Raw genomic sequence first — 19963 nt, forward strand, 5'->3', positions numbered from 1 at the left:
GCTCTGTTTGTGATAGAGGAAATGATCCTTCCAAAATCCTGATAGTTACTGAAGCCAGAAGTTTACTTCTGACTGCTCTGAAATACTATTTTCAGGTTCTCATGTTGAGTATGTGTGTGATGCTCACTGCCTGATCTCCCAGGTGCGATCAGAATCCTCCCACTGAGTCTTTCCCTGTGTTTCTCTTCCTTTTCAGGATCCTCTAGATACTATTGGAATGGGGCAGCTGGCAAAAGGGGCTTTGTCTAACGACTCAGTTGTGGATGTTTAACCAGACCTTGATTCCTGGGAATGCTACAACATGGCTTCATCTGGGAATGAGATAGAGAGATGGACTCACAGGCAAGGTGGCAGCATTGGAGAGCTGGTAGAACCCGTGACCTCTCCTAAAACTGGGAATTGTCTTTCACCAGTGAGGTCGATCACCAGTGTAGACCATCTCTTGCACCTCCCTGGAAGAGAAGACTCTGCTTACAGCTCTTTCTCAGGGGGATCAAATGTTGCAGAGTATCCCACCCCACTGTGCCATGGAGAAAACTGCTCTTTACCCCCAGAGCAGGTCCCGTACATGGACTCGGAATACGTGAGAGGTATTTATCATCTCAGCACGGCAAACTCTCACCTCAGGTGCCTGCATCCCTCCCAGGCACTGGACCTGAGCATCCATAACCACTCTCACAGCACCAATCTTGCTGAGTGCTGTGGAAGCACTCCCACCAGAAGGGCCTCAAACCAGCCTCTGGCTGCACCTCCCCCTCCCACGCGGCTCGACAGCTATAAAGTCACTCGACGCCTTGAAAACTCCAGAGGGAGACAGGAGTCAGGGGGTGGCAGTGAGTGTGGTGCACAGGACAGTCACCTGGCTGGTAGGGATGTGCCTCGGAGTCAGCACGGGGGTGATGTTACAGAGCAACATATGGTGGCTGCTAGGAGAAAGAATGTGGAAAACAAGGGCTTTTCTTCTGATTCTCCAAATGAAGGGTCTACAGCAAAAATACAGGGGTTAAAGATGGAAGAAAATGGAGAGCAGAGCCCATCCCAGCAACCTGCAAAGAGGAGCAATCCACACGTTTCCAGCAGACCTTCTTCATTCATTTTTCAGGAATATTTAAAGACTGACTCTGTGGCTAATGTCCCTCAAATACTCTCTGCTTATAATGCAGTTCATGCTTATAAAATTCCTGAGGAGATGAGCTCCAGGCCCTGTCACCTGGTGCATACCAGCCCTGGCACGGTTAATGATACACGAGAAGACAAACAGCATCCTGGCAGTGTACATAAGCCAACTTTCAGAGAAGCAGCTCTGCAAAGTGAGGTGCCAGCACCCAGCCAGCAGTGCCTGCTCCATGCCCAGCTGCATTCAGATTTGGATCAAGATGTGTTTGAGGACAGTGCTGACTTGAAATGTGTGGAGAATGCTCTTCTAGTTAAAAATGCTTCCAGGAAGCTGAAAGGTTGTACAGATGAAAATCAGTGCTGTGAGTCTGGAGGAAAAATTGGGAGTGATGTTAGGGAACCACTCCTGAATCAGCAGAGGTCATCCCTGTCCTGCAGCTGCGATAATGTGGAAGTGGAGCCCTCTCACTGTGAGGAGTCAGATCAGGGACATGAGCAGTGCTGTGGTAATATCAGCCAAATGTCTTTTTTCAGGCCAAAGGAAGATTCCCCATCTCAGAAAGAAAAACAGGCTGATAACAGTGGTCCTGACCTTATCACACATCAGGAACAGGAGGAACCTCCTGATCAGAAATATCATCCTGAACTTCAAAACCACCTCCTAAGGCAGCTTCAGGATGATCTTGCTGCTGAACAAATAACCAGGCAGACAACTCCCATGCTCTACTACCTTTCTGGGGGGAAAGCCACCAATATCCTGCACCACAACAACCTCACCCAACGTCAAGAAGACTCAAGGAACTCACCAAAAAACCTTCCAGCAAGCTGCTACTCTGCCTCAGTGCGTTGTCTAGAGATACATAGAGAAGGCAACCAGCTTCAGAGGACCCCCCACCACCATCGGTGCACTGCTGGTGACCTGCTGGAGACCCAAGATCTCATTCTTGGGAGTCCCACTTCATCCACAGATGAGAACTTCAAGAATGACTATAGAGAGAAGCTTAAAGTGGCTCAGAAAAAAGTTCTGAGAGAAACTTCCTTTAAAAGAAAAGACCTACAGATGAGTTTGCCTGTTAGACTGAGACACAAACCTTCTAAAAGGCCTTCAATCGAACACCTGAGGTCTTTCTCGTTGTCTGGTACAAGTGAGGATGCCAAACCTGTTCCTTGTTCCCCTTCTCATCTGGAATCCTTGGAGAGCTTCAGTAGAGATGAAGAAATGATCAGGCTGCGAACAGGTCAAATAGGACGAAGGAAAAGGGGGGCAAAGGAGCAAAAAAAACTCTGTTATTCTGAACCTGAGAAACTGGATCAGCTGGAGGATAAGGAAGTACCATGGAGCCAGGTCAGGGATGAAATCCCTGAGCAGGATATAGTGGCAGCTAGGAGAAAGACTCTGGAAAACAGAGGGAGGGCACTTTCCAGTTCAAGTATCTCCAGGACGGAGCTGAAACAAATCCAGCATATGGCACTCATTGAATACATGGAACGAAAGATTAATCAAAGACCAGGTAGTTCCCAACACCTCCCACTGCATAAGCCACCCCTGCAGAAGAGGCTGTCCCATCCCAAATGGCTCCCTGGCAATATTCCCAACCCAGCTGGGAGTAGGAAGGTGCAAAACAATGAGCTTCCCAGCCAAGTTCTCTCTCAAGAGAAACCACCAGATGTTTTTCCTCCTCTGGCTTTTGTTCCCCTGCTGAGTGTGTCCAGCAGGTGTGATCCCAGCTCTGGTACAACCACCTTGAAGCACAACCCATCTCCCAGTGACGTGGATGGGAGCTGCACCAACAAGTGTGCATCAGCTGGAAGTGTCCCACGGGCCGGTGGTCCTGGGCCTGGGAGACCCCACGAGCGATCGAAATCAACTCCTCCCATGCAGGTGAGGACAATACTGAGGTAGGAATGATTGTTTGAGTCCAACTTAGGACTGTTCTAGAGAACTGTGGGACTTTTCATGGGAAAAGCATCTGAATGCCACCAATAAGGAGGTCAGACTTTCTGTGCTGAGGATGTAGCTGGCAGAAGGGAGGGAGACGCCCCATTTTCTTCATCAGTAGGAAGTGCCATGTAGCTGTTCCAAAGCAAAAGGTGTGCTCTGCAGTCTGCAGGAGAAATAATGGGGGGGATCTGAGAGAAGTGCCACCAGTTTTAACACGTTACATATTGCTGGTGAATGGTGACAATTCGTTATTCCCAAAAACATGAGGACGTGTCACAGACATCAGCTCCTGGGGGTAGCGAACGTGGGAGTAAAATTAAACAGCTGCCCAGCCTGAAAATGCTGCTTGTCCCAGTGTGCTGTTTTCATTTCCAGGACACTTTCAGATGTGCCAGTGGGGCAGCAGCACCGTCTCGGCGTTGCAGGAGCTGTTTTGGGACCCCCAGGTAAGGCTGGGCCTAGGCCAGGCCTATGTCGCACAGGCCTGACAGGCCTATGTCATCTTGGGGTGGTTGCCTGCTTCTGCTCTCCTGTCTTGGGATCCCTCATTATCCATGTGGGAATATCCACCCACTGTGTTGTTTGTTTCACTTTGGGAGAGTCTTTAGATACTGTGAGGAACCAGAGTGGGGGATGCAGGGTGCACCTGAGCTGCGCTCCCTGCAGCCGCTCTCCCTCCTGTGATACCCGAGATCGCAGCTCCCTCAGCTGAGCTCCGGTGAAAACAGCATCTGCAATGCCTGGGATATGAAACGTGTGTGCTCAGAGTGGTGGAACAGGGGCTCCTGGGGCCTGTTTTCTAAGGGAAAAAAAATACTGTGCCATTTATGTGCAGCTAACTACAAAGTCTGTGGGTTAACTGCCCGTGTTTGTGTTGCTGCTTTGAGGAGCCTCAGGGGAGAAAAAAGATCTGAACTTTGTCCCAAGGTGGTGATGCTGACACTTGTGGAGTGAGGGAATTGTTGTTTGGGCCATTCAGAGAGATCCTGGTGGTTTCTGGAGGCTTAGGGGGAGAAAAAATGTATTTTTGGTACGGTTTTGAAGTTTTTCTTGAATTTCCTAGTTTCTCTAAGAGGCTTAGCAGGTCAGTGTGGACATCACTGGCAGCTGTGGCCAGACCAGAAGTGTATTTGATCTAGTTCTATAATATGTACTAGGTAGTGAAAGGATGAGAAATCCAGATCTGGTTTCATTAGTAATTAATGTAGATGATCATGCGTGGGAGACAGCTGTAAGCACAGGTTTCATTCCCTTATCTCATCTTTTTTCCTTCGTTTCCTTCCACCAGCAAGTGCAGCTGAGCTGTGGTAGGAAATCCAGGCTACACCAGGCATGTCTGCACTATGAATTGCTCCAATAAAAGTTGCAACTGAGAGCAGCAGGTAGAGAGAGCATTCATCATTGCCCACACTGACAGCGTCCGTGGGTTGGTGTGGAGAAAAGCTTGAGGACACTCTTATTATATCCACAATGCAGTTTTGAGGCAGTTCCCACTGATGATGCTCATTTTCCATCATAACTAATGGCTGCAGATGGTTTGTTTTGCTGAGAATGAGCAGGAAAAGGCCTGTTGATGTTTGCAGTGATGTTCTCAGGTGTCTCTGTGTCTCCATCAGCTGTCATTCCATAAACATTTGTCCATCCATGGTCAGAACATCACATCCTCACCCCATGAATTTCAGTGCTGCAGTACAGGGTCACACTGCCGTGCCGTGGTGATTTCCAGGGGGTGGGTTTAGGGCCTTTTCAGTGGAAAGGCTTTTCCAGCAGTAAGAGCATCACTGAATGGGTGGCTCAAGTCAGGGTCAGATGAGTTTTTATTTCTAACTGTGAAGAGGTGCCCACAATAGCTGTCTCTGAGTGGCACTGTCCAGCATGGACTGTGAACAGAGCTCCCTTTGCCAGGCTGCCTTCACCTTTTTGATGGAAAGCTAAGAAAGCTGCCTCAAAGCTGCTACATGGAGTGTCTGCAGACCTGGAGGAAGGGAGGTTAGGGGAGAAGGTGGAACTTCAGAAACAGTAAGGCTTTCCGTTGCTGAGCCACAGCTTGGGCTGGCCCTGAGAAGAGCTCTGTATCTCACCAGTGCCTGATTGAGCCAGGTCAGCACAGCTCAGCTGCAAACATCCACACCTTCCCCAGAGCCCCACGTCTGCCTCAGGAAACCTGTCCAGGTGAGCAGTGGCTGGAGACAGCATGGGGCTCGTGGGATTAAACACCAGAGTCACAGCATGTGGAAGCTTTCCTAGAACAAAGAAATCTGCTGGTATTTTCTTAAATCTAGAAACTACTCTGTGTGTCTTCACTGGGGTTCTGCAGACTCTACTGTTAGGCATTAAGTCTCTTCATTGCCCTTTGCTGCCCTGGTCACCTCCAGGAAAGAAAAAGTCAACCTTTAGGAAAAGCTCCTTAGAGGCCATCCTTAGAGATTTAGGATTAGTACCTTCAGGGCAGGGAAGGGCCAGTTCTCTCCCAGCTGTGTTGGTTTTATGTGGGACCTTAGAAAAAGAGTTGGACAAAACCTGCAGTGAACCCTCTATGCCTCTCTTCAGAGAGTAAATTTAACTTAGTGCCTACAACTCTGAACCTCATCTGTCAGGTTAACAGAGTTAAATTTGGGCTCCTAAATCTTCTTTCTATCTAATCCCTCTGGCATTCCTCTCTTCTGGCCCCTCATAATGCTGTCAGCTTATGAAAAATAAGCTGGAGGAAGAAAAGAGGTTTGTTTGTTCAGTCACAATGAACAGAGCAGCATTTCTGTGTCCAGATACAGCGACTCCTCACACACCGTTCCTGGCTGTGGACAGGGACAGCGGTGACTGCAGAGGATGGGCTGGGCATGCTCCAGTGCTCATGTGTTCAATGGTGCCCCCATGTGACTGCAAATTCTGTCCCAAAGTGTATTTATAAATTACATATATCTCCTTAATCATGGAATCATAGAATCCCAGACTGGTCTGGGTTGGAAGGGACCCCAAGGATCACAGAGCTCCAACCCCCTGCCACAGGCAGGGCCACCAACCTCCAGGCCTGGAGCTACACAAGGTTGCCCAGGGACCCATCCAACCTGGCCTTGAACACCCCCAGGGATGGGGCATCCACCCCCTCTCTGGGCAGCCTGTTCCAGCCCCTCACCACTCTCTCTGGAAAGAACTTCCTCCTAATATTCAATTTCATTAATCCCTCAGTACCTTTTCTGTCCAAGCTCCTGAAGCCTTGTGTTGGGAGGCTCAAAGCCCTGGGTCAGGCTTGCATTGGGCTACTGGAGGTAGAGGTTTGATCTCAAAAATAATTATCTGAGAGGATTTAATAAAACTTTGGCTTAAGCCTACTGGCCCTTCCAAAACAGAAGCCTCAGATGAAGACTATTTCCTCTGTGCTGGTATTTGGGGTGCCTAGAGACAAGGAAGCACTAGATGTCTCCCCCAAGAAGGGATGCACAGGAGGCATCAAACTGGTGCTCACTCTTAGGCTGAAATGTTCTTGCTCTAGAAATAAGAAGGTGTAAGGGACAAGGCAGGGGAGATTTGCCCTCTCACAGTGCAGACTGCATGTTACAAGAGGGCTGGAGGAGGAGAACACAAAGTACAACACGTCCTCCTCTTACTGCCAGGTGGTGCCCGGATGCAGCCCGGGAAGGGTCTCGGCAATCCGTGGTCCCCACCAGTGTCTCATCCCCTTGGCACGGTCCTTACCAAGGCTGGTGGCACAGCTGTGTGCCCTGTATCTGAAACAGCACCAGCGTGGCCTGGCAGGGCCTGCTTCAGCACAGGCACGTTTCAGCCTGGAGAACAGAAGCCTGAGAGGGGATCTGATCAATGGATATCAATAGCTGAAGGGTGGGACACGGGGACATGGGCAGCCTCTTCTCAGTGTCTGTGGGGACAGGACAAGGGGCGATGGCCTCAAGTTGGAGCACAGGGAGTTCCACACCAATCTGGGGAAGAACTTCTTCCTGGTGAGGGTGAGGGAGCCCTGGGACAGGCTGCCCAGGGGGTGTGGAGTCTCCTTCTCTGGAGAGATTCCAGCCCTGTCTGGACACCGACCTGTGTGCCCTGTCCTAGGGACCCTGCTTTGGCAGGGGGTTGGACCCCATGGGCTCCAGGGGCCCCTTCCAACCCCTGCAACTCTGTGATGCTGTGATTTCTGAAGATGTGTGATGGTCCTACTGAGGAACTGAGAAATTGAACAGGGATACAAATAATGCAGAGCTGTGCAGCTGTGTGGTCATGGATGGTCTCTTTTCTCAAGCACATAGGTATTATGGAATCTGATTTATTTTTTTAAATTTTGATAAAAAGAGGAAGCTTTTTGTGAAAGATAATGACAATTACCTGCAGCTGCTTAAACCCTTTGCCAAAACACCCATTTTACAGAAGCATCTGAACTAAAGAGAGGTGTCTGTTCTCTTACAGTTTACAGGATCCTGAGAGAGATGGATGTGATAATCATGAGTGGAAACATGATGATGTGATTGGACATGGGTGTTGTCAGGATACTAAAGAACTGACTCCTGAAAGCTCTCTTCCTGTCCTCAGAAGTGAAAACAAGGAAGGTGCTGGGGTGGAGGAGGAATGTGGAACAGCATCTCTGAACGGCAATGCTTTCATAGAGTGCCCAGAGCAGCAGCCTGGAACTCCCCAGGAGCAAGTACTGTCCTGCCACACAGCCTTAGCTCAGCCTCACCAAGGAGATGAAGACACAGCCCAAGGTGTAGCTGCACAGGACACATCTGTGCACAAGAGCCAAGGTGATGTTCTCCCTGAGGGAGAGACAGACCCACCCAGGAGGTGGCTGCGGTCCCCTGAAGACCAGCGATGTGAAGAGCTTGCTCTGGAGATCATTGCCAAAGACAGTTCTCTGGTTGATATTCTCATGCCTCATCCTGCTAGAACAACTGCTCTGGACCTGATGGAGGGTTTGTTTCCTGTTAGTGTTTCCATGCTGGATAGGTCACGCAGAAAAATGGGACACAAGCAGCCTGCCTGGCAGAATGAGTAAGTAGAGAAGAGCCATCAGCTGGTATTTGAAGCTACCTTAGAGCACAACTGTCATGTGTGTCCTGGTCATGAGATGACTTGAGCTTATAATTTTGTTTCATTAGCATAATATTTTAGCTTTCTGATTCGTATACCAAGAAATACCTGAGGCTGTGAGCATACAACAGGAGAAATGTGGTTCAGTGGCACCTTCCAAACAGGGCCATCACAAACCTGTGCTGCTCTGTGTCTGTGAAACAACACAGAACAATTGGTGATACACCCCCTGAGCACAGTGTTTGAGAACAGAACTCCTTCGAGTGGTTACCATGGGTATTTACCTTCTGTTCCAAATGCAGGGGAAGCAGGAAAGATGCAACAGAAGAATGTCCTGAAGCTGAACACGATACCCAGCAAGGGAGCAAGGATCCTGCCTCGAAGGGGAACAGGGTCCTGAGCAGGAGCAGAGGCTGCACCAAGGACCTCGATGACATCACAGCTAAGAAAGTAGGTAGATGACCAGCAGAGGAATCGCTTTGAAGAATTAGGGAATTCTTTTTCCCCCATAGAAACCTGGCCCTGCTCCATCCCAGACTGCCTGGGTGAGGGAGCACTGGGACAGGCTGCCCAGGGGGTGAGGAGTCTCCTTCTCTGGAGAGATTCCAGCCCCTTCTGGACATCACCCTGTGTGCCCTGTCCTAGGGACCCTGCTTCGGCAGGAGGTTGGACCCATGGGCTCTGGAGGTCCCTTCCAACCCCTACAGCTCTGTGAGTCTGTGATATTATAAATGAAATTCCTGCTGGTTCTTGTAAAGCTTGGTGATGGATCTGTGACTTCACATTCATGTCTTAGAGCATAACACATGTAATCATGTTGTAATCTTCATTGCAGTTCACTCTGGCTGAGGGGAAGCTCTCTGAGCTAGGGATTATATCAGCAGTTAAGGTGCTTACCAGTAAGTCCCTTTTCAGATTTGAGAATTAAGCACAGCTTAGGAAATCTTTCTCTTTTTCTTTTTTTTCTTTCTTTTTCTTTCCCAGAGTTTAAAATTCCTTTAAAAGTCCAAAATTTGGCACAGACAAGGTGAGGAAAACCCATTCCATGGGAATGATACGGATTCTCTTTGGCAAGATCAGCTCTTTATGATTTTTTGGGGGGTCTTGTTTTCCCTTTTGCAGCTGGAACTCATCTCCAGCCTCCAGTCCAAGCTGCAGACCCTGTGGGAGGAGAGGGAGCTCGTCCTTGCTGAGGCCAGGGAGTGCACTGAGCACGGTGAGGAGCTGGAGGCAGCGGTGAGGGATGTCTGCAAGCCCAACGAGTTCGAGCGCTACCTGATGTTCATCGGTGACCTGGAGAAGGTGGTGAACCTCTTGCTCTGCCTGTCCAGCCGCCTTGCCCGGGTCCAGAACGCCATGAGGAGGATCGATGGCAACACAGATGCTGAGGAGAAGGTGAGTGGCGAGAGAGCAGGGTGTTTGATGGGTGCCAGTCGCCTCTTTCCAGGCAGGGCTGTGCTCTGTCTGCCAGCTCTAAACAACACTTGTAGACTGTTCATGAACACAACCAGGCATTGTGGTGTTTAGTGCCACATGATGGGCTGTGTTTAGCACCACAGACAGGCTGTGTCTCCATGGCTGAAGCAGAACAGACGTTTGAGCAGGACCCCAGGTTCAGTGTTGAAGAATCAAAGCACAGGCTGAGCTGCACAGCTGGGGGGCTGCAGCCACAAACCCCTGAGAGAGCCTGAGCCCTGAACTGGAACCCTCGGGCTGTTCCCTGCAGAGCAGCTCCAACCTCTGCTTCAGAGAGGTGTTTTGGGGTTTTTCCCCATTTCAGTGCAGTAATTCCTGCCTTTGAAATCCTATTTCACTTGTCTTAACTACAGTGAGAAGGAAGAAGACATGGTCACAACTTGAGATAAAATTCCCTGGAGTTTAACTAGCCAGACTTGCTGGGAAATTAGTAATTGTCTCATGTCACCAGGAAAGCTTTTCAAGTCTGAAATACCCTACTACCTCTAGAGGAGATAAGGCAGGAATGATGCCCTCCTGCTGTCCCTGTCGCTTTTAGACATGATTTATCATCACAATACCTGCTGTGTTTTATCACTCCAATACCTCTCATGGAAGTTAGAGAACCTGGGATTTCCTGGAGCTCTGCTGCTGCCAACCTGTAGCTCTAGAGACTGATGGTAGCTTACACACAGGAGGGCACTAGAAGAGCCCTGCCTTGCCAGGGGGATGCCAAGAAGCAGGATCTACCCACTCCAAAATGTCAGTCCTGTCCCCACAAATAATTCTGAGTGGTATTTCACGCTGACTCTGGCTCGGGGCTGGCAGGGGGCTGCTGTTTCTCTCCTGTTTATGCTCTTCACAGCAAAGACGTTAAAAATACTTTATTTGAGGAGTTGAATAATGTGCTCCCTGAAGGCCTGGCTGTGTGCTGGGGTCCTTACAGCCATCTCCTGATGGCTGTGATTGCCCCAGCGTTAGCACAGCTGGGAGGGCTCCGTCTCTGACCCCACTTTCAGGGTGCCGATGGTGACCGCTGCTCCGTGGTGTGTTTGTGGGCACTGTCCCAAAGCTGGATGTTTTCCAGCAGTGCTATCCCTGTGGAAATCAGGGTAGCTGAAAGATGTGAAATGTCTTAAAATCCTGTAGAACAGGCAAGGCTGGGTTCTCGTGGCTTTGCTAAAAAGGAGCCTTTGATGAGCAGTCACTGTCTGCTGTGTTCAAGTGACTGTATCTCATGTACCCTTAACAGCAGTCACACTATCTAATACACAGCTCTGGCCACACACAGCTCACCAAATACAGAGATATGTGCCTTAAAGAGCTTCTAATTGAATGAAGATGGATACAGGATGCTCTAAAACTACCAGACTGTTAAGTATATTGATTTTTTTTTCCTGAGGGCAGTGCAGAAGTGAGCCTTGATGGGGTTTACTGGGTGCCTTTACCTTACAAGCCACAAGAATGAGTAATTCAGTGGAGAAAAAAAACCCCTCCTGTGGAACAGAGAGCCCACAGGAGGAAGTAATTAAACTAAACCGACTGTGGCTTCCAAATGAAGATCTAGAGTCTGCCAGGAATGCTGAGTTCTCATGGAGTGCTGCTTTGTGTTCTCACCCTGGTAGCAATCGCTGACGGAGCGGCACGAGCTCTTGTCTAGACAGAGGGAGGATGCCAAAGACCTGAAGGAGAATCTGGACCGTCGGGAGCGGGTGGTCTCTGGAATCCTCGCCAAATACCTGAGCGAGCAGCAGCTCCAGGGCTACCGGCGCTTCGTTCAAGTCAAGACCTCCTTGTTGATGGAGCAGAAGGACCTGGAAGAGCAGATTAAATTTTATGAAGAGCAATTAGAAAACCTGGAGAAAAGCATCCCCCTCTAACAGCCACCCAGGGGTGTGGACTGTCCATCTGCACGCCTTGTGGTTTGTGGTGTGTCCCTGGAAATCCCCATGCGCTCCACTGGGTGAGTTCCTGCAATCCTGTTGGTGCCACAGTCCTGAGGAGTGTTTAGATACTCTGAGGATGCACTAGGCACCCGCTGGACGTGCCTTTCCCTTGGGATGGGTGAACAGCATCCTACCTGTGCAGCAGACTGCAGTTTGGAAACACCCGATAGGATGTGTTGCTCCTATTAACTCGGTGTGTGTTTCCCCTCCTTGTTGTCCATCCATCTGTTTCCAGATTGACATAATCCCAATAAAAGAACCACACAAATATTTCCCTCGTGTGGGCGGCCTGAGTGTTTGAAATGAAACAGGAGGTGGGTGTTCAGATTTGAATTGGAGATTGCACGGAGCCGTAGGAAACGTTAGGGACTGATGTGGTGAGGCTCCTGCACTCCTTTCTGCTGTTCATGGCACAGTGAAAATACACTGTAATGAGGGAAAATAATGATTGACTGCCTTTCTGGGGAGTTGCCATCCATGGGTCTTTCCTGGCTCTGTGTAATCCCAGTAGGCTGATCTTAGGAGGGCAGGAAAAAGGGTGGTTCTCACTGGGCAGTGATGAAGGCAGCTTAATGAACGCTTCTGGGAATGATAAACTCAGAACTTGCTCTGGCACAGTCATTTGCAGAGTCCTTGCTATGCTTTTACAATGTTTATTTTTCAAGCAGCATCTCCAGGGGTTTGTTTCCAGGTGTCTTTCCCTTGTTGACACGCACAAGAAGTGCTGAACGTGGCGGGGGAGCTCTGCTGCACAGTGAGGTAGGTGGGACGTGTGGAGGAAATGATGGTGTTTCAGTGAGGCTTTATATAAATCCCCCAGCAGAAATCTCTGAAACTAAGGCTGTGTGTTGAGTCAAACCAGCAGTGGTGTGTTTAAAATGTGAGGGTTTTGGGTTGGTTGGTTTTGAGTATTCAGAGAGAGGAAGATTCCATCTGAGCTACATACCCAGAGCGTGATTAAGGCAGCTGCTGGTCCAACTCAGGCTGCTTCCCCGGCTGCTCATCACTCTGTGATGGCAGGCTACAGGAGGAAAGGTTTTACTAGGGCTGTGTGTCCTGGTCCAGTGAGTATCACCACCACCACCACCACGAGGAACTGTCCAGCTCCTGAGGCATCTTCTCCCTTGGGACTGTGTGAGCTCTCTAACCCCACAGCCACCCAGGACGGGAGTCGTGAGGGTTTAAATTGATGGTTTGGGTTTGGTTTACCCCAGATCTTGTTCTTCACCTGAGTCTGTCCCTGGGCACTGTGAATCAGGTGGTCAGGGAATGACAGCATGTGGAGAGGAGACCACTGTGTGTGTTCTGCCTGAGATGGTTGGTAAGGATACCTGCCAGCACACTGCCTGCTGGAAGAGGGCTCAGTGTGCTGTGCCTCCCCGCGAGCACCCTGAGAAGCAGCCTGGGAGTTACACGATGGTGCAGCAAAGCACAGGTAGCTGAGGGACTCCAAGGTCCTCAGCTGCTCTGTATTTGCTTCAGAATAAAGGAGTGTATCATCAGTGCTGTCCAGGCTCCAACAGAGCAGCATTGTTCTGTTCTGAGTTGGCTATCATGTTCCAGGGTAGGGGATGCAGTCCCCTGGGTACGGCTGCAAGGACTTGGCAGCGGCAGGTTTGTGATGTGTACCAGGTATCAGTAGGAGCAGGTGAATGGTGTACAGCAAAGAGTGCTTCTGGGGATGTTCTGACTTTGTGCCAGTGATGTGAACAGAGGAGCTGCATGCTGAGAACACTGGACACAGGGACTGGCAGGAGAGCAGTGACCGGGCTGCCTCCGGATGTGCGGACAAACGGCCAGGCACTGTAGATCCTGGGAGCAGATCTGCACAGGGGTTCTCAAAGGCCATGAGGACAAGCCTTTAATATGTAAAGCTGAAAGCTGCCTTATGGAAATGGTCTTTAAAATAACAGTCATGATGCTAATGGAATCAGCAGAGAATTAAACAAACATGAGCTGTGTTAAGTAAGCTGGTCTCTTTAGCTGGGAAGCCCGACTTGACAGGGCACCCTGTTGTTGCTAGCCCTAGTTGAGGAAAATCCACCTGGCTGGAAGGAAATGTATGATAAGTGAAGGTAACGCTTGGCTTTAGGTGGAGGAATTGCTCTGTCCTGTGGAGTCTCTCTTACCTCTTCAGCCTTTTATGTCAAGGGGAGGATGGTTGCTGCTCTGGGGCCAACCCAAGCCCGGAGCGGAGCTGTTGTGCTTTGCTGCAAAGGGGGAAACGATGGCAGGAGAGCTGCCCCCAGCCAGCACCGCTGCTGCTCCCTGCTTCTCTGCCTGCCTTTCCTCCCTCTTGCAGCATGGAAACCAAGACAGCCAGGAATGCAGTGCACCTTCTCTGTGCAGCACCGGGCTCCCCCGCTGCTGGACTGGCATTGCCTCTGACCGGGGAAGCCGCAATGCTCTGCTGCTCTTCCCAGTGGCTGCTGTTGGGTCCCTGGTGTCAGAGCCTTGGCAGTTCCCTTGAGCTGAGACCTGCTGGGCTGCTGCTTGGGCAAACAAGGCCAGGTGCGTGTGTTGGGGGAATGTGAGGAATGAAGGAGCTCCCTGCTACCTGATCTGCTGCTGGGGAGGGCAGGCAGGAAATCCCCACCGCTGCCCAGAGGGAGCAGGAACGTTTCCCTGTCTCCTATTGCAGCCTGCAAGCCTTGTAATTCCTTAACATCCCGGGTAGAATGTAATGTGACCCCACCACCATGAGGACTGCTGTCAGAGACCTGCAGCGAGCTGTCTGTATGAATTCACTGCAGCTGCATCCAGGAGAAAGTAAACTAAAGGAGAAGGGAGATGGTGGAACAGGCAAAACACAAGAGCCTGGATCTCCCCCGCGGGGTGCCGGCTGCGGGGAGGCTGGTGGGGTTCCAGGAACAATCTCTGCAACTCATTTGGCCGTTGTGCACAAGCAGTGTGGGGGAAGAAACTGCAGCAGCTTCTGTGCTGCTCAGCAGAAGCAGACAGGTCTGACTTCTGGGCAACACGATCCCTCTTATTGCCTGGAGCCGCGATGAGCCAGCGCTACAGGGGTGGGATGGGGCTAGCGGTCAGACGGTGCCTCATGCCTGGCTGACAGTGTCCTGGCAGCAGCTCCGGGGGTTCCAGCAGCAGCAGCTCATTTAGGATTTGATTTAACGCCCACTGCAACGTGTGGGAGTCGCTGCTGGATGAGGAGCTGCTGGTTCAGCATCTCAGGCACTGAATTGTAGGATTTTCATGTTTATTGTTTGAACCCTAGGCCTGGCTTTCCTCCCCAGGGCATCACGCCGTGGGGTGTCTGCTGTGGGTCTAACTAAGGAACGGGGAGGTGCAGGGCTTAATGTCAATGTACTCTGCAGCCAATCAGTGTGGTGCTGGAGAACTGCGTTTCATGAGTAGAAAGATGTTCTCTCTGCATCAGGAACTCATGGCAACCATCTGAATAAGATGTATAAATAACCCCGGAGCGGGATGGCAGAGCTCAGCTCGAGCCCACGTACGCGCTAACGAGGAACCGGGCTGTAGGCAGCCCACAGCCGCTGGGCTTCACAAGCCACACGTGGATTCTGCTGCTGAACGGAGGCACTAAAGGTTATCACAGAGACTCTGAAATGCCACGTGAGCCTTGAAGCTGAGTCACCTCCTAGAGAGACCCGCCGAGGGAAGATACAGGCTGAACTGATAGTCTGAACTGATAGTCTTGATTTAGGAAATATGAGAGACTTCTAAAAATGTACAGAAACAGGAAGATGCCTTTCTAACAGCCTCCCATCCATGACGTGAGAACAAGAACATCCCAAACTACCTGCAGAAGGAAGCACTGTGAAGCCATCCACATCCCTCCTGAGATCCCTGCGCTGCGACAGCTCCCAATGGGACAGCCAGTGGCTCCAGCAGCCCTGTCTGGGGTTCAGCTGCTCCCCCCTGGGCACCAGGTCAGTGTCACAATGGGAAGCAGGAGCTGGTGAAAGGAGCAAAAGAGGTCAGAGTGATCCTCACTGATGGTCAAAACCTGTAGCAGAAGCTGAGGTGCCCGGACAGATGGTTGCATGGAGAGGAGTGAGAGGGTCCAGCCCAGGGTGACCCAAGCTCGGAGTGGAGCTGTTGTGCTTTGCTGAAAAGGGGAGACTACAGCAGGAGAGTGGTGGAAGAAACCACAACAGAAAACCATGGTGAGAAAGTTTGTTGGTACCACCGCAGCGTGGTGGTGTGACACTGAATCTTACCAGCATGGCCGTGCTGAGACCATCTCCCACAGGCAGGATCCAGGTCTGCCAGCACTGCTGCAGAGAGCAACGGGTGATGTGTTACCATCACCGTGATCCACCTGAGCCCCATGGAGCCCAAACACCTCACTACTGCTGTGCCATGGAGTGAGTTTTCCCCATGTTCCCCTCCACATCTGCAGCCAACTGGGCTGTGGTCTCTGCGAGAGCATTTCTAGCAGTCAGGGCTGCAGATAGCCCCCCAGGTGTTGGGGTGCTTTCAGCAGGAGGTGAGGACATCCTAACCTTGTTTTGATGTTAACAGCAGGGATCTATGTTGCTGGAGCAATTTTTCATGACAGTAATAATTAAACCACCACCCCCATTACCGAGCTGGAAGGATTTGCTGGCCACTCACTCCAGGAGGAGCAGTGGGTCACCAACCACCAGCGGTGGGTGACAGTTGGGTTTGGGGCTGCCCATGGCCACCATGCTGTGGCTCTGCTGCTGGTTTCTTTGGCTTTAGTGACCAGAGAGGGCAGAGGAGGTGGGAGGTAGGAAGGGGAAGCATCTCTTTGCCCATAGCTCTTCCTGCTGGGGATAAAAGAAGTAGTCCCTGGGCATTATATGCTCTTTTCCTGGCTGTGGGCAAATATTAGGACACTGGCTGTGGTCAGGCACTGAGCCCAGGATAGGGGCTGGATGTGCTTAGTGCTTTGCTTTGTCTTATCAATTAGTGAAGTAAAGCTTGGAACTGGAATAGGGAATGAATGTTCCTCATTAGGATGCAGAGCTTTTGATCTGCTCTGTCCCTGTTCTCCCCCTGCACCAAACACGGGCTGTGCTGGTCATGCCCACTCCAGGCTAGCAAGTCCTGGTTAACAACTCTCTAATTTGGGGGGAAGCATTGGTACGAATCACTGGGAAGGGCAAAAATTCAGATTAATATGCAAATCAGGAGGCAAATGCACCCAAGGAATGTAGGTCATGGTGGAAACGTGCAGAGCAGGAGGAGAAGGGACGAGCAGCAGGCAGTTAACATCTCAAAAGTCCTCCTCTACCTTCAGCTGGGGGCTACAGCTCCCCTCGGGTCTGTTGGAGCTGCTCTGCAGCTCTCCCACCAGACCCTGGGTTTGTGACCCGTAAAAACACCTTGGTGGTACAGAAGCAGCATCCCCAGGGCTTCCCTAAAACAGGTGTTCCTGTGCTCCAGAGGGAATGGAGACAGCCAGAGCTCTGTGAGCCTGAGCACACCGGCACCACCTCACGCTGCGCAAACAGCCACATCCGGGAGGACAAAGTCTGTCTCCTGGTGTGTGAAGCTGGTTTGCAGAGCCCTTCAGCCTGGGTTCCCGAGCTGGTGTTACTCAGAACGCAGGAATGGATGAACCCAGTTATCTCCAGAGAGACTGACTGAGCCAGGGTCAGAGAAACATTGAGCTTGCTGGTCTCTGGTGCTGCTGCACTAAACTCCCAGCCTGTTTTAGTTGCGTAGGCGCTTCCCCAACACGCAGCGCTCACAGGGTGGGGATGATGCTGCTCGTGCTGTCCATGGGTCTGAAAGATTCTCTTGATGTGGAGTAGCAGCAGTGTGTGCTTCCCAGGAGTGACCCAGGCCATTACCTGCAGCTCACAGCAGGACAAGGGAGATGTGGGAGCCAAGGCAGAGTGCGACCCCGAGCCTGGTCCTGTGCCTTACCTGCACCTTCCACCTCCAGCCTTCCCCAGCCATCTCCCTCCCAGAACTGGACCCCCAAGGACTTGGGGGGGGTTGTTGCCTTTATCCCTTCCTGCAACCAGCTTTGGTGATGCAGAAGGCAACTCCCAGCTCCAGGCTGGGCTGGAGGCTCGGCAGGCTGCCTGCCCAGCCGCTCACCACAGTGCTGTTGGGTGCACACTTCTGAAAGCATCCTGCCTAAACTTCACTGCTCTGCTTCATTCAGGTGGGAATCCTACTGCATCCCCCTGGATTTGGACTTGGCACAGTGAAAATACAGAGAATCAATCAAGCTGAGGGATTCATAAAGCAGTCCTGGCCTTAGTCTCTGCCAGGAAAACTCTCCTGTGATGGTTCTGCAGTTTCCCTCGCACAGTGTGCAGAGTGAGACATGAAAGCAAAGCCTGGGAAGGCCAACAGGCTGGCTGCCTCCCTCTCAGGTTGGCTGGGGATGGTAATCACAGCCTGCCCTGTCTTTAACCTGCTCAACAAGAAGGAAGGAGCTGAGTCACCACCCCACCCACAGCACCGGGCCGGTGAGCTCCCCACCTTGGTGTTGCAACCTTCCTACCAAGCCTCTGAGCACCTCCCGGGGCGGGTGGAAGGGGAAGGGCTGGCTGGTTGTTGTTGGGCCTTTTTCTGTCACACGACTCATCCCGAGGTGCCTCGGAGGAAGGAGTAGAGCAGAGTTTCCTTGACAATACGTGTTGCAATCCAGTCTTATCTCAGCTGTGACTTCTGGCTTCTCCTTTGACACAACAATACGGGAGCAGCAGAGCCTTCCCCCTGCTTCCCCGAGGGCGAGGTCACAGCCGCGCTGTGCGGGTGGGTCAGCTGCCTTTCCTTACACAGAAACCACTCCATGCTTCACCCAGCCTCCAGCTCAGGTAGGTTCCACTCAGAATTAGCACTTCAGCTGCGTGACCTGAACGGGTATCAAGCACATATCCACAACTAACAAGCTTCCCAGTAAGGCTGAGTCAAACTGGAGAGCGTTACTGATTCCCACAGACACTGACCAGGCAATGTCAGTCCCCCAGCACCTCAGCTGTGACAGGAACACACACACACATACACACACACGTGCTCCCATGGTTTCAGAAAATGCAGAAAAAGAGAGTGTTTAATGTCAATAAACTCAGAAAAACTTTTTAGAACAGAGCAACAGACTTCTTTTCCCTTGGAACTCTGAAAGCTGATACGGTGCAGCACAAATTAAGGTTCCCAGTGACCATGCTGGGCAATGGTCACACCAACAGCTACAGAGCAAATAGGATCTGTTGTGCTGGGTTTTTTTTAAGCCCTACTCCAGATAGAGAAGTCATGAGGTGCTTGATCATTAATGTTTGCTTAACAACTTAATGAGTTCAATAGGGAAGCAGAGCGGTGGCAGAATAATCTGAACCCTCTGCAATCCATGGTTACACTGCCAACATCTCACCAACTCCTGGGAGAAGGTGTAAGAGCCAGCAGAGCCTCCACCTTCAGCACAGTCCTACAGCGTTCCTGGCTGAGCACTTGGGAGAAGCCAATTACAGCCAATTGGAAGTGCCAGGCTTAATTCAAGGCTGAAAAAAACCCCACATTCCTGGAGTCACTGAGCTGGAAAGAAAGGCAAAGCATGCAAACCGGTGTTTCAGCATGGACACACAAACACCTGCAGGGCTGAGAAGTGGAGCACGTGCTGTGTTGCCATCACCTTCCTCACCTTGGAGTGACACGGGGGTTTAATTACACTGAGGGAACGTGCTGGGTCACAGACCAGCCCAGAAAAGGGCAGTTTCTGCTCTTAGCTCTGCCTCTTCACGTTACCTTTAACCAAGCAATGGTTTAAGAAGCGATAGTCACACGGCAAAGGTATCACTTCACCTGCCCTTTGGAGCTACACGTACTCCTCTGTTTAGAGCAATCTCATTTAGAATATAAAAGAGGAGGAGGAGCCAGTGTTAGGTCAGCAATTCATGCTGTGGATATAAACATTGCTTTCAGAAGTCATGCAGACATCACATCATCAAACACCTAACATAAAGCCCAATTTTTATAAGTATTTATTGTAAACAGGTCAAAGGCCAAGTTTCAAACAGAGAGTCAGGCACACAAGCCTGACTTTGTTTCCAGTTGGGCACTGGGGAACTCCACAGGACCCAACCCCAGTCTTTCAGTTCAGTTTCTCAATACCAAATATCAACAAGGTTTTTCTTCACATGAAGCAACTGAACTAGAGTCAAGTCTCAATGTTCACAGTATCATCCAGGCTGTGGTTAGTACCAGCTGGTCAGAAAGTCCCTCAGGAAGAGAACAGCACAATGGGAATGCTAACCTAGCTTTCAGGCTGAGGTAGACAGGGCACTTGGGGTTTTTAATTGTTTTGATTTTTAAGAAAACACATTAGGCAACAATTGAGATTGTTTGGTTCGTATTTCTGATAGCAAGAAACTCTTCTTTTGAAAAAAGTTACATACACTGTTTTAAATAGAAATATTCCTCTTCTGTTACCAAAATAATCAGAAACATCATAGAAAACTATTCATCTCCCCTCTAATAATTTAAGCCTGCTAAGTAACAAGCCATG

General features: G+C 50.6%; 1 protein-coding gene across 1 annotated transcript; it reads left to right on the forward strand.

Annotated features, from left to right (window-relative positions):
- Positions 1-301: 301 nt before the first annotated feature.
- Positions 302-11752, forward strand: SHROOM1 (shroom family member 1; the record flags this gene model as incomplete). The annotated part of the gene is made up of 7 exons (XM_084268436.1): positions 302-2998; positions 3434-3504; positions 7472-8053; positions 8395-8542; positions 8928-8981; positions 9215-9487; positions 11173-11752. The coding sequence occupies 7 exons, from the start codon at positions 302-304 to the stop codon at positions 11425-11427; spliced, it is 4080 nt and encodes a 1359-aa protein (XP_084124562.1). The 3' UTR covers positions 11428-11752.
- Positions 11753-19963: the final 8211 nt, after the last annotated feature.

This window comes from Gallinula chloropus (genome assembly GCF_964237585.1).
Source record: "Gallinula chloropus genome assembly, chromosome: 10".
NCBI lineage: Eukaryota > Metazoa > Chordata > Aves > Gruiformes > Rallidae > Gallinula > Gallinula chloropus.